At 42.2% G+C, this 18,260-nt stretch overlaps 1 protein-coding gene across 1 annotated transcript; it reads left to right on the top strand.

Annotated features, from left to right (window-relative positions):
* The first annotated feature begins 401 nt into the window (after nucleotides 1-401).
* On the top strand, nucleotides 402-14,040 carry LOC311320068 (actin-related protein 3). The gene is made up of 12 exons (XM_084451724.1): nucleotides 402-557; nucleotides 4,056-4,111; nucleotides 4,507-4,631; nucleotides 7,093-7,203; nucleotides 7,412-7,507; nucleotides 7,829-7,936; nucleotides 8,434-8,577; nucleotides 9,774-9,947; nucleotides 10,266-10,358; nucleotides 10,778-10,903; nucleotides 12,139-12,222; nucleotides 13,931-14,040. The coding sequence occupies exons 1-12, from the start codon at nucleotides 514-516 to the stop codon at nucleotides 14,024-14,026; spliced, it is 1,257 nt and encodes a 418-aa protein (XP_084307850.1). The 5' UTR covers nucleotides 402-513; the 3' UTR covers nucleotides 14,027-14,040.
* Nucleotides 14,041-18,260: the final 4,220 nt, after the last annotated feature.

Raw genomic sequence — 18,260 nt, forward strand, 5'->3', positions numbered from 1 at the left:
ACAAATGTGTTGCTTCTCATGATCCCCATAAGTTAGTTGCTACTAGTTGGAGTATGTAGTTGGAGTATGTTTGGAAAACATTATGTTTGGAATTTGATCAAATATGCTAAACTCTGCTATAGGTGATGAAAGCAACACTTGAACATGACAGGGTAAGGGAGATGTAATACAATACCATGTAGGCTATGCATAGTTTTTCATAGCTATGCATAGTTTTTCATACTGTTATTTTGTTGGCAAACTACAAACCTTTCTGCTTCTTCAGCTCAATCAGAAAAGGGTCATGCTATGATTGACAGCTGTGAAGCACTCTGTCTGTGTAAAGGAGGTTGGCCTGTATTGCTCCCCGGCGTCAGCCATCTTGCCTCTCCCTGAAACGGAGTCAGTGCGGAAGTAGAAACTGTACTGTGCGGGTTGAGGGTTCCGCCTGTGGACGGTTTGCAAGATCATACACCCGACACAGACCGTTCTCCATCAAAAAGCAAATATCTGTGACTATCAGAAGCGCAAGATATGGCAGGACGGTTACCGGCGTGTGTTGTCGACTGCGGTACAGGGTAAGATATTCAAACTATACCGCCCCTTGCACACAGAGCACGGAGATTTTGGGTGTCACCGAGCAGTCGCTGACAGCAACTGGGTGTGTTTGCTTGCTAGCTAGCTTGCTTGCCATCATAGAATCAATGTAACCTTTCATGCCCATTCATTGCGAGAATATTAATTCATATCATGATATGCGGTCTGCAGTGCACATCGATCAGTACAATAGGTGTAAACTACACATTTGACGAGATTAGCTTGCCTCACTATTAGGCTACTATTTGCTTTCATCATCAGAAAATGTTTTCTTCCTGTTGGGAGGTTTTAATTGCTTTATTATGTGTACTTATTCGCCTGGTATTGATCTGATTATTCAGTGTTTGTTTGTCAGATTGTTGGTGGATTATATGATTTGCACAGTTATTGTAGCTATGACTTCGGAAAATGCAGGGTTAGCTCTCAAGTCATCCCGGCTTTGGGCACGCGCATAGCGACTTCCTACATTGTCGACACTTCCTCATTCAAGCTTTTTAGTCCATATATGGTCGTTTTTCGGCATCCGAACATGTTTTTTTGATTAAGTTCTCTAATTTCTTCAGTTTATTCTACAGATGGTTTTCTACTTAACCGATTTTTATCATAAATGCATATGCATTTTCTATAAGAGCAAACGCTCATTACGCGCAGAATGATAATCTGTACGGTGAGCCAGAATGATTACCACTCTAAAAACACTTTGCATTTATTGTTTAAACGTCTGCTTTACGGTCATTTTCATAAATGTGTTAAGTCTTTGTATCACCTACTAAGTATTGTGCAAGCAGTTGGGCAGTTTGTGTGTTGTTAATATTTTCCCTACACTATGAATCTACACTAGTGGAGAGAACTCATTTTCTTTATTTAGGTCTATTATTTATAGCCTACTACACCTACCCATGTTGACAAATACCTGAAAACGTTCACACTGTCCACACACCAAAGGCTCACTTGATACAGCATGATTTAGGCGTAGCTGTAGCTTATTCTTCTTTGACTAGAATGACTGTAGACATGGTAGACCACATGGCTCTGATAAAGATCTCAGGTCCTCTTCCTTTCAATTCAGTAGCCTATAGTATATATTCGGAATAACAATAGGTATGTCTGGCATTGGCTCCGTATGCTTTGGGAATTTGGTGCTGAATGTGGTCGTGTGTAGACTTGAACTCTAAATGGCTTCTGGCATACCTCCTCTCGTCCTGCTCCCTCCCTGGGTTACTGGCTAGCCTGGGCTAGTGCACCAGGAAGAGGAAGAAACAACCACAGCTGAGACGGGAGAATTAAGACTTATCTCTCTTCTGTAGAGCAGATGTTAGAAACTGCTGAGTGGCTGACTGCTGTCCTACTAGTCTGTCCAGCAGCAGAGAACAACACACTGGTGCACTAAAGTCACATTCATGACAGTTGAATTCATACTCTTACCTCAAGCACAGTGAGTGAAGTTCTATTTTGAAATTCTAATGGTACAACTGAACAGTCAAGCTATGGTCGAGCTAATTAGTATTAATTAATACTAATTAAATTATACTAGTACTAGTTGTAGTACTACAAAGATCCTCCCTGTTAAGCATCTATTGTATTTTAGATTGCTTTTCTTGCGTTCTTGCCTTCAGCACTAGATTATGCTCTTAGTCACTTGTTTTAGAAAGAAGATGCACTTGTGAGTTCTGGCAAGTAGTAGCACATTGGCTTTTCCTACGTTAAATGCAATTATTGTTAGTCGCTTTGGATACAAGCGTCAGCTAAAAGACTGAAATGTACTGTAATGTAGTTAATACGAGTACTAATGCTAGTAATAATTTGTTTCGTCTTCGTTCTTGACCCTATCACATTGTTTTGTACCATTGGCTACGGGTCAAATCTTTTCAGATCTGAAAAATGTGCTAGCCCACTTTTTAAACAAAACTATTGTTCTTATGTAGAGAATTCAGCTGGGCGCAACCAGGTGCCACAGAATAAGGGTGGTTTAGATTGTATCTTCCTGGCCATAATTTCATAGATTGTTTCATGCTATGTTTACTCTTTATGTAAACATAGATTAGGCATGTGGCACACACGCTTCCTTGCCAGTTTGTCAGTAGCTATTGAAGTAGATTGAGGCTACATATTTGTTTTGGATGGCTCACCCTTCACCGTGTGTGATGATGATGTCCATTGGTAGGAGTGGTGTGTGTGACAGGCTTGTGGAGGCAGATGGAAGCCTCAGACAAGCTAAGACGGTTCTGTGGAATGAAGCCATAGGGCTGTGTTTGCGTCTTTCGTGTTCTGACTGGTCTATCGCTACACGGGCGGTTCACTTCACACGTAGAGGGCCTATTCCTCTAAAGCCTTGTACTGTAGGCCAAGTGAGACTATTAGTAGATATTAGCTTACTAGGCTATAATATTGTTAAAGAAACATTTTTTTACGAAGCCTCGTTCAAATTCAGTCTCATTTAAATAATATTGTAATAGGCTAACTAAGGTTATCTGAAATTATGTTCAAACTAGCCTCTAGTAGTACTTCACAGACTTGGCTCTAACAATATTCTTTAGTCATGTCTTGTAAGACTACCAGTGCATCCTCTACTTCTCACATAAACTTGAGTTCAAAGAAGGCAGTGTTATGACCAGGATGTAGTCTGTTATGCCCACAGATTTTGGCAGTCCTCAGTGTCCCCTATCAGTCCCACGGGCCCAGTCTCAGGAAGCAAGGCAGGACTGACTGAGCCTATGCCTGACTACATCTGGATAGCATGTGCCTCCCAAAACCCCACTTCACAAACGGACATGCTGAGAAGGACTGTAAAATATATAGCCTTTGATGCCGATGCTAAAGCTATGATACAAGGGTCAGTTCCTTTGTAGGTAAAATGAAATTGTTGAAGCCACAATGTCGACGTGGGCTTGTTGGTATGTGGGTAGTGGCTGGTGGGCCCATGGAATGCTAATTGGCTTGCCAAAGCTTCTCCAGTGCAGATTCCACAGATGTGTTCACCAACCAACCTTCAGGTCCAGATAGTCATGGGCACTAATCTTACAGCTTTCTAACATGAATTTATCAACACTGCTTTTTCATAGCATCACAATCATTATGGTTTGATAGCTCAGAATTGAGTCATAGGAAGCCAACTGACATTGATGGTGCAGAGAGACTATATTCAGAGTGCTAAGTTTATATAAAATGTGGGACATTTGAGGAAATATGAATAGTGCCTCAGAATCCTAATGTGACATGAATGGCCCTTTCACTGCTCTCCCAGGGGCAATCTGTATAGAGCTGCTAGGGTTGGCACACCACCAGCCTTTCAGATTCACAAGGACAGTGATGGTATTGATCAAAAGATACGTTTAGAAAAGACATCCTTTTTTTCACAAAACAAACATTCCCGTGCAGTCAATCTACAGTTAATTTGATTTTGAAATTAAGTCACGGCTTGTTCAGTCGTCCGTGTGGGAAAATGGAGAGTTTAACGATGACGTGCGTTTCTCCTGCAGATACACTAAGCTGGGATATGCAGGGAACACAGAGCCACAGTTCATTGTTCCATCATGTGAGTATGTGAATAAGATACTCTTCGCGTTAGGGAAGCAGGCTAACTGATGGCTTAGAAACAGTAGCTTTATGATGTTTGATCAAATGAACAAAACAAATCCTCTCTAATCCTGTCTCCTCTCCCCTATACTCTCCCCCACTCTTCTATTTACTCCCCCTCTCTCTCCCTCTCTCTCTCTCTCCCTCTCTCTCTCTCTCCCCCTCTCTCTCTCTGTCTCGCTCTCTCTCTCCCCCTCTCTCTCTCTCTCTCTCTCCCTCTCTCTCTCTCTCTCTCCCCCTCTCTCTCTCCCCCTCTCTCTCTCCCCCTCTCTCCCCCTCTCTCTCCCTCTCTCTCAATCTCTCTCTCTCTCTCTCTCCCTCCCTCCCTCTCTCTCCCTCTCCCTCCCCTCCCAGGTATTGCAATCAAAGAGTCGGCCAAGGTGGGGGACCAGGCCCAGAGAAGGATGATGAAAGGGGTGGACGACCTGGACTTCTACATTGGTGACGAAGCAATAGACAAGCCCACATACGCCACCAAGGTACCTGACCAGCTGATCCTCAGACAAACAGACCAGTCCATTAGGCTCGCAACAAAAAGTAAAGACCCCCAAATTAGCCTCAAAATAGCTTTTTTTCCATTTCAATTGAGATGCCTTTCTCAGGAATTGCCCATGACAGAACGGTGTTGTGACAGCTGGCATGCTGTGCATGTCAGAGACGTCTGCTACAGTAGCAGAACCTACAGTAGCAGAACCGACAGTAGCAGAACCGACAGTAGCAGAACCGACAGTAACAGAACCTACAGTAACAGAACCTACAGTAGCAGAACCTACAGTTGCATAACGTACAGTTGCATAACCTACAGTTGCATAACCTACAGTAACAGAACCTACCGTAGCAGAACCTACAGTAGCAGAACCTACAGTAACAGAACCTACAGTAGCAGAACCTACAGTAGCAGTACATGATGTGCTGGAGAGGACTTTCTGATGGAGGTCATCATTTATTAAACAACTGAACAACAAGAATGACCTGCTCACTTCAGCCGACCAATGAGAATGATAGAAGCTCTTATTGGTCTGGGTCTGCCATCTGAATAAAGAGACCCAACCCACGTCCACATCAGTGGAATAAGTCTGAGACTTTGAGCTGCAACGTTACACAGAGATGATCTAATGTCTTGATTATCAGGTGTAATGACCACAGAGTAATTTTGGCCCTCTCTGCTAGTCCACTAGACTTAATATATGACTTTAATAATCCCATGAGGGGGAAATTTGGGTGTTACAGCAGCAGAAAAACAACAGAGATACAAAACAAAATCAAGAATCATAACTAATGTAGCATACATAATGCACACAAAATAACAGTAGCAATAAACAAATTATACATGTGAATTAAATAAATAAGAACTATAAAAACTGCAAAAAATGAATCATTGTATCAGGAATGAATAGTGATGGTATTTCCAATTATGAATAACATGACATAATTTGTTAAACTGTTTATTTATAATAATCCGAGGGGAAGAGGGTTTACTCACTATTACATCAAGATAATTCACATCGGTTCTATTTCAGTAACCTTAATTGACACCTAATTAACCCATTGTAATTGTATATAATGCATCCGGAAAGTACGCATACCCCTAAACTTTTTCCACATTTTGTTATGTTGCAGCCTTATTCCAAAATGGACTAAACGATTTTGTTTTTCTCAAAAATCTACACACTACCCCATAATGACAAAGTGACAAAAGTGGTAGATCTAAAAAAAAAAAGAGAGGGTAGCACATCCCACAAAAATAACTCGGGGCAACGGAACACTATCTATCTATCTATCTATCTATCTATCTATCTATCTATCTATCTATCTATCTATCTATCTATCTATCTATCTATCTATCTATCTATCTATCTATCTATCTATCTATCTATCTATCTATCTATCTATCTATCTATCTATCTATATGCACTTTTATTTCATAATCTGGCTACACAATAAAACGCTAACGCGTTTCGACATGAATGCCTTCATCAGAGCATGAGTCAGAATGAGATAAAGGAAGCAAGATACCTGCCTATCATTAACACAGCTGTCAGTGGGAGAGCCAATACGGGAGGAGGTAATAGGGGGAGACTGCTCCACCTATCTGTTTGCATGCAACATGACATGTAGGCTAACATTACAACATGACAACAATTACATACAGTACAGTAGGCCTGTATCTATGTATGGCCAATAAGAGGGAGTGATTGGCCTTGGAAAAAAAAAAAGATAAAGAAAATACAGCAATACAAAAAAACACTTCATCGTTACAAGAAACATTTTAGACTGAAATGGTCATTTCGGCCTCTTGGTGCCGTGGTGTTTAGAGTGTGGATCCAGGGCATTTTGCACTGTGTCTCTGGAGTATATTTCCTCCTCTGAACGATGGAATGATTCTTTCTATTCCCACAAAGCGTAGAGTGACGAGGGGGAGCCGTGTTGCGCTTCTAAGTAGTGTTTCGCCATCGCGTAGTCTGTTTCGCCAGTTCTGATTGCTGTTTTGTGTTCTGATATCCGTGTTTTTAGATTTATTTTTGTCTGGCCTACATATGAATAACCACAAGGGCATGTCAACATGTACAGTATATGACATGAGTGCTTTTGCAGCTGATGAACTGCTTAATAGGGATGCTGGGGCCTGTTGTCGGGTGTGTAAATGTTTTTGTGTTCACTGTATTATTACAGCTAGCGCATCCTGTGAAAAAGGTTTTAGAAATGTTTACAAATAACGAAAAACGTTTGTCGTCTTGGGTATGACGCTACAAGCTTGGCACACCTGTATTTGGGGTCCATTTTGAAATAAGGCTGTAACATAACAAAATGTGGAAAAAGTGCAGGGGTGTGAGTACTTTCCGGATGCACTGTACCTATTATCCTTGACCTGCCTTGTTGAATCCTAATGTGATCTACACTTGTGGCCCAGTGACTCATCTGTTCATCTATCGTCCCTAGTGGCCCATCCGTCATGGCATTGTGGAGGACTGGGACCTAATGGAGAGGTTCATGGAGCAGGTCATCTTCAAGTACCTGCGGGCGGAGCCTGAGGACCACTACTTCCTTTTGGTAAGAGCCCTTCGGCCAATCGGAGAACTGCAATGATATAATTGTTAACATAGGCTTAGGCACCAGAACACCATAGTCATCACAAGCCCTGTCCAGAAACATGATACATTATCTGATTTACGATTTCAATACAAGGGGCGTGTGTGTGTGTGTGTGTGTGTGTGTGTGTTGCACATGTTGAAACTCATCCTGCGTTCTCTCCTTGCAGACAGAGCCTCCTCTGAACACGCCGGAGAACCGAGAGTACACGGCCGAGATCATGTTCGAGTCCTTCAATGTTCCTGGACTGTACATCGCCGTGCAGGTACACACACACACACACACACTCACCTACACATGACACTCTGCATACTTACTGGATCCCTTTGCACTGTCCCGTCTCGTCCTTGCACCCTGTCCAATGTTGTCCTAGTTTGTACCAGGTGACATGCTTTTCCAGAGCGTTGCTGCTCAACATAAATGCAACGTCACACTGAAGACTTTATTTGATGGTAGTTTTTGTGTTATTCTGACATTATTCTGACGTGTGTTCCTCCCCCAGGCTGTGCTGGTTCTATTTGATGGTAGTTTTAGTGTTATTGTGATGTTATTCTGACGTTATTCTGACGTGTGTGCTCCTCCCCAGGCTGTGCTGGCTCTGGCTGCCTCCTGGACCTCCAGACAGGTGGGGGAGAGGACACTGACCGGCACGGTCATCGACAGCGGGGACGGTGTCACCCATGTCATCCCTGTGGTGAGTGACACCGACACGGAGACTCCTTGGACATGCGGATGCCCGCACACCCAAACGTAGCTCGCCGAAGGTCTGTTTCAGCAGTGTATCAGTGCAGTGCATGAAGGAAAAGCGACCATGAACATTGGCCACCCTGAACGTTCTTGTTGTTGGAAGGAATAGATTGGCAAGGAAATGCTTTGGCAAAACACATTTTGTGGTCAGAGATGACTTGGTCAGCATTCTGGTTTTAAAACTGCACGGCAAGACATGTCCAAGCCACTGCTGAGCACAGTGAATGAGAGCCAAACATAACATGAAACATCAATGTAGCATATTATTAGTGTAAACCTGTGAGAAAACACAAAATACTGTTAAATAAGTACAAGGTTGCCAAAATTGACCCTCCTGCTCACAAACAGCATGTGAAACATGCCTTTTTGCTCCCCCATTTCCTTTAATGTGCTATGACATCACTTCCCTTCTGAGCTCTGATCCACCTGTGTCTTTGTTGCTAGGCGGAGGGCTACGTGATCGGCAGCTGTATAAAGCACATCCCCATCGCTGGACGGGACATCACCTACTTCACCCAGCAGCTTCTGAGGGAGCGGGAGGTGGGCATCCCCCCGGAGCAGTCCCTGGAGACGGCCAAGGCAGTCAAGGTGGGTCGCCAAACTCCATTTCCCATCAACCATCTGTGTATACAGTACCTTCTAGATGTGATGGGGCTGGAGCAATAGACCTCGTTATAAAAAGTGTTAGTCATTTTGTAGCTGAATATTAGCGTAATGCAACTTTTGCAGCTTTAAAAACAGAAAGCCTATGGTGAAAAAGTTTTTATTTTATTTAATGAAAGGCTTTATCTATGGGTTATGCCCAATGTGTTTTTGTATAGGAAAAAAAAAGATTTTGACACATTTATATTTTTTGATGTTATAATTTATTTTTTATAATAAATGTACTAACGGCTAATTAACCACCAGTCACACTTGATCAATGTACATCTGGATAAATCCTGTCTTAACCACAGATCTTGATCATGTAAAATCTGATTCATTTTTCCCATAGAGAAAAAAGCTTCACGTTTCTGCACAGTTTGCACCACAGTGTGACATCAGACTTGAGAGGTCTATTGAAATGAGGCTTGTTTGCACACTACTAAAATGAATCGCCCTCCCTTGAGTAATTCTGTATGTGTGTGTGTGTGTGTGTGTATATATATATATATATATATACTCACACACGCACACAAATTTGTAGCTGTGTAAAATAACTCATATGATTTGAAGCCAGTCTCATGAGATATCTGATATTTTTCAAAGGAAGTATGCAAACTAGGTGTATGGGGAGGAAATGAGTACTGTAATATTCTCTCAATGAACTAGCCACTAGGTGGCAGCAGAGTCTTACCATACACACATTGACAGTTCAGTGGCCTTACAGTACATGCATCAAGCTTCTGAAAATTAAACTTGCGTCTTCTCACACCTACTAGACTAGCCTCATCAATCACCCAAAAACCAAATACATTTTTTTTGCTATGACTTCCAGTCTTCGGCTTTTGCAAAACTTGAACACTCTCCCAAGGCCTGTGTCTGTGTGTGTCTGTGTGTGTCTGTGTGTGTCTGTGGGTGTGTGTGGGTGTGTGTGCGTGTGTAAGCGTGTGTTTGTCTGTGTTTGTGTGTGCGTGCGCGCTTGTGCGTGTGTCTGTGTGTGCGTGCGTGTGTGTGTCTGTGTGTGTGTGTCTGTGTGTCTGTGTGTGCGTGCGCGTGTGTGCTTGTATGTGTGTGTGTGTGCGTGTGTGCTCGGCCACCAGCCATTTGCGCCTCATCCCTCCGTGTCTCTGCTCCCCCCTCAGGAGCGGTACAGCTACGTGTGTCCAGACCTGGTGAAAGAGTTCAGCAAGTACGACACGGACGGCTCCAAATGGATCAAGCAGTACACCGGCATCAACGCCATCAGCAAGAAGGAGTTCACCATCGACGTGGGCTACGAGCGCTTCCTCGGCCCGGAGATCTTCTTCCACCCCGAGGTGAGTCAGTGTTACACCATGGACGCGCTGAGCAGCGCTGTTAGCTTGCATTAGCATGATTAGTTGGCTGTGTCATGAGCTAATAGCAGCAAGATCGGGACAAAGCTAGAGTCCCCAGACAGCGGTTGTGGCTTTAATTACACACGGTAGTGCAAATCAGCTTAAGTAGAGCATTCCACTGAAGTGTGTGTGTGTGTGTGTGTGCACTTGTGTTTGTGAATTAGTGTATGTACAATACGTGTTCAGGCATCTACTATATAATCCTCTCTCTAATGTCCCTTCTTGATGTGTTAATCTCCCCTCGTCAACACCCCCCAGTTTGCCAACCCAGACTTCACCCAACCCATCTCCGAGGTCGTAGACGAGGTCATTCAGAACTGCCCCATCGATGTTAGGCGTCCTCTCTACAAGGTAACCCCGTGCCTAAAAAGGGCCGCAAATAGAGTTCCACGTTCATGCATACCCAACAAAAGAATCCGGGTCTATATCACAGAAGGAGTTCATCTGCCTTATTTTCAACAGATAAATGTGTTTGCGTAATTAAAAGAAGCGTTGAAGAAGTACAGTAGCCTATAGCCCTCATGTACAGTTCTAGCTTTTAAAAGCGGGTGGGGGTGTTGGTATTTATGAGTGCGTCTCTGCTGGAACTGGTTGAAGTGACTCTCCTTTCTTTCTCTCTCTCCCTCTCTCTCCCCCTCTCTCTGTCTCTCTCCCTCTCTCTCTCTCCCCCTCTCTCTGTCTCTCTCTCTCCCTCCCTCTGTCTCTCTCTCTCTACCCCTCTCTCTCTCCCCCTCTCTCCCTCCCTCCTCCCTCCCTCCTCTCCCCTGCAGAACATCGTTCTCTCGGGCGGCTCCACCATGTTCAGGGACTTCGGGCGGCGCATGCAGAGGGACCTGAAGAGGACGGTGGACGCCAGGCTGAAGATGAGCGAGGAGCTGAGCGGGGGCAAGCTGAAGGTGAGGGAGCACACCGGGCGTCCACTGAGCTCTCTCAAACACATCCTCCCTTCCTCTCATCTAAAGCTCCCATATATAACATGAATATTTCTAGAGGATTCAAACCGTCCATTAGATGGAAGTCTTGCTATAGGAAGTGATATGCAATTAGGTCCATAAATATTTGGGCATTGATACAATTTTCATAGTTTTGTCTCTGTACACCGCCACAATGGATTTGAAATGAAACAATTAAGATGTCCTTTAAGTCCAGACTTTCATCTTTAATTTGAACGGTGTTGGAATTACACACAATTGTATACGTGCCCCCCCCCCCGCCTTTTAAAGGACCAAAAGTATTTGGACAATTGGCTGCTCAGCTGTTCCATTGCCAAGTGTGTGTTATTCCCTTATTTCATTTACAAGGAGCTGATAAAAGGTCTAGAGTTCATTTCAAGTGTGGTACTTGCATTTCGAATATGTTGCTGTCAACTCTCAATATGAAATCCAAAGAGCTGTCACTATCAGAGAAGCAAGCCATCATTAGGCTGAAAAATCTAAACAAACCAATCCGAGAGATACAGTACCGCCAATGGAACTGGTTCCCTTCAATTCTGAAGTGTTTCGGGCAATATTATCTGCTCATATTCAGCCAAATGCTTCAGAACTCATTGGGCGGTGCTTCACAGTGCAGATGGACAATGACCCCAAGCATACAGCGAAAGCAACCAAAGAGTTTTTCAAGGCAAAGAAATGGAATGTTCTGCAATGGCCAAGTCAGTCACCTGACCTGAATCCAATTGAACATGCAATTCACTTGCTGAAGACAAAACTGAAGTGAAACCCCCTAAAGAACAAGCAGGGACTGAAGACAGGTGCAGTAGAGGCCTGGTAGAGCATCACCAGGGATGTAACCCAGCGTCTGGTGATGTCTATGGGCTCCAGACCTCAGGCTCTCATTGACTGCAAAGGATTTGCAGCCAAATATTAAAAATTGATTCACGATTGTTAGTTTGTCCAATTACCTTTGGTCCTTTAAAAAGGAGGTACAACATCCCTGTATATGATGTGTTATAATTCATACACCATTCACCTGATTTGGATGTCTTTACCTTCAAATTAAAGCTGAAAGTCTGCACTTCAATATTGAATTTGAATTCAATCATTTCAAATCCATTGTGGTAAATATTTATGGACCTAACTGTAACTTGCATCTATTTCAGCACCAGTAATACTTGATTGATTTTTCTTTCCAGCCCAAACCAATCGATGTGCAAGTCATCACCCATCATATGCAGCGATATGCAGTGTGGTTTGGTGGATCCATGTTAGCCTCAACTGTAAGTATCATTAATACGGTATTAATGTACTGTCAAAAATGACCTTTTTCATCTCAAAAGAAGGAACCCATAAAACATCACCACAACAGTGTGTATCTCAGAATTTAGTCATGTTAATCTATTCTGAAATATCTATCTTATCTAATCTAATTGTATCTAATCTAATCTAATCTAATCTTTAAATATCAGTGATGAAGTCTGTGACCCATTCAGCAAACTCTGTGTAAGATATAGAAAGCATTACTCAATGCCAGGAGCAGATAAATCGACTGAATCAGTTAAAATTCACCATTCAGATCATCACCTCAAAGCCACACACCATTGTGGAAACATCATATTACCATGACCATTAGGTGCTGAGAGTGAAAACTAAAAATGTTATTTAGAGGGGAAAACGAAATGTAATTTAGGGGTGCCGTGGATGAAAAAATGTGTATAGGGGTGTTCTGAGCCTGAGAACCACTGAACTAGAGTACTTATGATTGTTGTGACATTTTGAAATTAGTCATAATTTGCGATGTGTCATAGGGAACCAGTGAAGTGACTATGATGTGAATGTGATGAGTGTTTAACCATAATTATGTTGAGAAACAGCATTTCATACATGCATAGATTCTAAGGTTATTGAATGTCATGGGTAATGAAATGGTGTTCCAGAAATAGCCCATCTGGAGCTGTTCTAGATTTAAGCTAGTTAAATGCAAAAATCCGCTTCAGCAACACATTTCCGAGGTTCAATAAGTGAGTAAACTATATTTCTAAGTGGTCCATCATTGAAATTGGCTAATTTTGACAGTATGTCATCTTCCTACATACACTTTTCAAACAGATCAAGAACACTTAAGCCCAAAGCACACAGCAACATGCGACATATTGAATTCTGGAATTTTCGTCATGCCAGCCTGGGAAATGACTGTGAGCGCGTGTATAGCGACAGTCATGGTTCCTGTCCTTTCCTTTTTCATTTACGCATTGCATGGTTTCCCATCCCAACAGGTGCAGGATAGAAAAATGATTATTAAGAAAAAGAGAACATACGCACACAGTTTTCCATGCTACCACATTGATTTAATGGTACACCATTTCGACCTAAGAGGTCTTGTACCTGACAAAGGCCTCTTAGGTTGAAACGTTGCACCGTTAAATCACTGCAGGAGTATGGAAAACTGTGTGGATGTTATCTTCTTCATGGTGTCCCATGCTGACGCGCTACAGGCAGGCAGGTCCAAATGTCAAGACTAGATTCACAAACACCTGTTAGTCACATCCCATCACTTTGTAAACAATCTTGCACTTCCATTGTGGTTGTGGCCCTAAGTGTTGTGGACTCTGAACAGTTGCAGGCAAGTTTGGATGAGGAAAGCATTATCCTTGCAAATCTGAGCTGATCCTGAAAGAAAGGGAACATGCATATTCATAGCCTTGTATTTTCTTTCAAAGTCCAAGAGAAAAAAACAAACAAACACATTTTAGGACTTATAGTAGCAGCCACATTTCATGAAAGAGAGATTTCATCATGTCAGCAGTATCAGAAGTTCAATTAGATATAACTTTTTTCATCAGAAGTAATTTAAGGACAGTGGTAAGCAACGCACGTGCAACATATTCAAAGTTAGAGTGGATTATTCCTTTAAATAAAGTAGTCTCTTATGTCTCTGTATTTAAAGAGTATGTCTATTGTTAATAATACGCCATCTCTTTTCTCCAGCCTGAGTTCTACCAGGTATGCCACACCAAAAAGGACTATGAGGAGATCGGGCCCAGCATCTGTCGCCATAACCCTGTGTTTGGAGTGATGTCTTAACTGTGGACCTCTGGTGTATTATTCTTAGAGGGAAGGTTGGGGAGGGAGCAGGGCACGTCTGAGAGGGTATGTGGGGGTGGGGGGGGGGGGGGGGGGGGGGGTTGGGGGTGAGGGGTGAGGGGTGAGGGAAGTCAGGGACCGTAGTGCGTTTGTGCTTTTTGATTACTCGCTCACTCTGGATGTACAGAACAAGAGGGCGATACAGAATTATTAAAGTGGAAAAGAAGGGGGACCAGACCAAACAGTCCGGTTGGAGAAGGTTTATTGTGAATGTTTCTTTTTTGTCTTTCAAAAATGAGGGGAAAAAATGGTTTTTAAACCAAAACAATTTAAGAGCATTTCTGGATCTGTCAAGCAACATGCACACTTAACGAAGATGGTGATGATGATGATGATGGTGGTGGTGGTGGTGATGATGATGGTGGTTGTGGTGATGATTATGACAATAACATTTGATGATGATAATAATAAACCAGAAGTCATAAAACATTATTTATGTTTATTGAACCTGAGTCTGGGCAATATCTGAAGACTCCTGTGACTCTTGAGATCTTGTGACCATAAGTTTAGAACATATTATTGTCTCCTTTTTTTTTTTTGCTTCAAATGCACTTCTCTCTGTGTATCACGGCAAGAGCTTGTTTATATTTCATACAAAGGTTTTTTATATGTAAAACTTGGGAAATCAGGGGAACATTTAATGCATACCAGTATCAGCAAGTGACTGTTTTAACCCATAATGAAGCTTTGATATGCAGTATTTTTTTAAGTTAAAAAAAGTTTCTTCCCCGTATTTGTCCTTGCTGCCTATCTCCTCTTAAATTCCCAATACATGAATCTATGTTTGTTTTCACTTTTGACCCATCCCAGATACCCATCTGTAACAGTAAAAGAAAAGAAAAAACAACTAGTCATGAAATATCAATGATAAAATTGGGGAAAAGACTGTCGGACCAGTATTGTTAGCCTATAACTTTTATTCTTTTCTTTTTTTATTATTATTAAATACCAAATTATTAAAAGGAGGGGATTTGTGTATTTAATGCCTTGCAACATTCCAATAAAGGCTCAAATTTGTTTCTAAGTACATGGTTCTACTGTCACCTTCATTCTTGTGATATTTGTATAGGGACAGGAACAAGCACCCATCCCTGTAAAATGTACTTGTTCAGTGGAAGAATATTGTATTGGTTGGTAATCAATGCACGGCCATTCATGTACTGTCAAAAATTAGGATTTCATGTCCACGTTCCAGAGAACACCTTGCATCTTTACCCATACGTCAGCACTTTTTTTTTTATTTTTTAGCTGCAGTAGTGAAGTTCTTACCTATCAGAGCTTGTCAGAGAAGTGTCTCATTAGCATGTTCCCATCAAGAAGAGACATTACACACAGGAGGTGTAGATGGCAGCCTCACATACTATTGGAAGTTGGAGGATACTCTCCATCCTTATGGTGTGCTTCAAGAGGTTCCAGAGCCTTGCTTGAGCCAGCATGTAGGCCTGTACAGCTTTAAGCTTGAGGCCAGGGATGAAATGGAACCTGACCACTTACTGTGCACAACTCACATTTTTCATGGTTGATTAATCAGTAGGTGGTATGAATGATTAATTGTTTTTTCCCGACATTCATAAAGATATGATTCCACCATTTTAAGTGTTTATTTGACTGAAGAAAGTAAAGACCACAATTCCATTGATTTTATAATTTAGCCCTCATTCCAATCAATATAGCACTACAGAACTGTTGATGTGTGATTCGTTCCAATCAAATTTAATATATATTTTTAAATACATTTAAAAAAAAAAGACTGACTGCCATGAAATGAGCAAAGTCACAGAGGCCATGGGTTAAAGTCGCACTGAAACGGACATTTGAGATCATCTAATGGCGCGTTCCAGGCAACCCGTAACTCGTGTTTTTCCGACCTACACGTGAAAATGCTCTGGAATGGCAGTCAAACCCTTTACTTCCCACCCGTGAACTCGTACCAGATCGATGTACTCCCAGTTCTGCTCTGTGACGTCACACAGCCCTCTAAGCAAGATGGCAGCCCCCATTGGTATGGCGACAAAGATAACTTTAGGGCAACGTAAAGTAAATGTATACGTTGTAATCAAAATAATACAAACGATTATGCACTACAACCTGCTATGTGTATGTAATGATGCCCAAATATGTTGACAAGAGATAGCTAGTGCTAGCTAGCTAACATTAAGGTAAACCTGAACGTGACCATGCAAACGGCGAAAAGTCGATGATGTCAATAAATAAAATGTAACGTACGATTTCTTAGCATAGAGAAATTAGGCATACAATGTTTAGCTTGCCAGCTCTGACAATGTGCCAAATCTCAAGCTTTTACCATATCGGCTTGTTTACATTTATCCAGAATGCCACGCATTCAGACAGTTTGCCTGGAACACTATGAAGTCGTGAGTCGTGACTTGAAGTCGTAACTTACGGGCTCAAAATCCTATCTGGAACGCGGCATCACTTCCATAGTTTGACGTATTTCCGACGCAAACAAGCTATGAGGGTGGGACATATGTTTAGAGGAATTTGATTGGAACATTGACAAGTGGACGGGATTTAAGAACTTTAGACAGATTCAATAGAAGGATAGCGTTGATTGACGGGTGGATGTTGTGAGATTATTGGTCTAAAATCTAAGGTACCTGTTGTCGTCATTGCACGTGACCTACCGTTTTCCGGGAAGTAAGAAATTATATACTTTGATATAAGATTACAACAAAAGTAGAATTTTGTAATTTTTTTGGCATACATCGTTGAATAGGTGAACACTATGACCAATTATGTGAACCAAAATGGGACAGAATGCTTTTTTAATTTCATTGCGACTTTAACTGATTTTAGAACAGGGGCAGGCGTTGTTAGGCATGATGCGTCAACAAACTGGGCTGCGTTCAAATTCAGCTAACAGAGGAGAGTTCGTCGCAAACATGTTTTCTCCAAACGTTCACATTTGAACGGCTTTGAAGGTTCCAAATAGTTCGCATCAACGCAACAATGTTCCAAAATACCGTTAGGCTACAAGCCTGGGTCCATTGTGATCCTCGTTCCGTTACTGGCGAACTACCTCTCCAGACTGTTAGCTTCTGTTAGCAAACGTTTGCGGCGAACACAAAGCTAATGGAAAATAGTTTGCTAACGTTCGCTATGTTTGCTGAATTTGAACGCACCCCTGGTTATGTTATTCACATGCTTGTTTGCTTGTTTGGTAGTGTAACCCGGTGGGAAATTTATAGTAAATTGGTTTAAAGATATTAAGAGGTTATATTACATGATATTTTCTATACACTTGTTTTATTTCTGTACTATTTTGAATGTTAAACATGTTAAGAAGAAACAATATTGAGGAATGTACTAAAAAAAAAGGAAAGATTAATATTTGAAGTGACTTATCTGGGCTGCGTTCAAATTCAGCTAACAGAGGCGACGTTCGTCGCAAACATGTTTTCTCCAAACGGTCACATTTGAACGGCTTTTAATGAACGTTCCAAATAGTTAGCATAAACGCAACAATCCCCATCTGGGAGCACATCTCCAGTAAGCCTGGGTCCATTGTGATCCTCGTTCCATTACTGGCGAACTACCTCTCCAGGGGTGCGTTCAAATTCAGCGAACATAGTTAACGTTTGCGAACTATTTTCCGTTAGCTTTGTGTTCGCCGCAAACGTTTGCTAACAGAAGCTAACAGTCTGGAGAGGTAGTTCACCAGTTACGGAACGAGGATCAGATTGGACCCAGGCTTACTGGAGATGTGCTCTCAGATAGGGATTGTTTTGATTTCGGTCACAAAACCCTCGACTCTACCAGTGGCCAGTTCACTAGATGGGAAGCAACACTGTAAAAAAGGGTTCTATCCCCGGGTCCTATGTTCCCCGGGTCCTATGCTCCCCGGGTCCTATGTTCCCCCTGAAAAAGGGTTCTATATTCCCCCCGAAAAAGGGTCCTATGATCCCCGGGTCCTATGTTACCCCCGAAACGCTAAAGAAAAACGTGATTATGCCATCGCATGTAAAGCCAAAAGGGGCAGATTATGCACCTATTTTTGAAAGGTTGCATTTTCAGCACAATAATCGCAGAATTCCGTGCAAAATATGCGAGGCTTGCATGATTTCATGCCCGCATTATTTCACATCAAATGTTGCATGTTAACTTGACATGGGACGTAGCCTAGCCTGTGATGCGCAACGCATATCGCTTCAGT

Source organism: Borostomias antarcticus (assembly GCF_949987555.1).
Source record: "Borostomias antarcticus genome assembly, chromosome: 17".
In the NCBI taxonomy this organism is placed as follows: domain Eukaryota; kingdom Metazoa; phylum Chordata; class Actinopteri; order Stomiiformes; family Stomiidae; genus Borostomias; species Borostomias antarcticus.

Excerpts from the sequence above, each read along its gene's own strand:
- LOC311320068 (XM_084451724.1), top strand. The coding sequence starts at position 514 with ATGGCAGGACGGTTACCGGCGTGTGTTGTCGACTGCGGTACAGG. Across the intron at positions 7,508-7,828 it reads GACTGTACATCGCCGTGCAG|GCTGTGCTGGCTCTGGCTGC; the intron begins GTACACACACAC and ends GCTCCTCCCCAG. Across the intron at positions 10,359-10,777 it reads TTAGGCGTCCTCTCTACAAG|AACATCGTTCTCTCGGGCGG; the intron begins GTAACCCCGTGC and ends TCTCCCCTGCAG.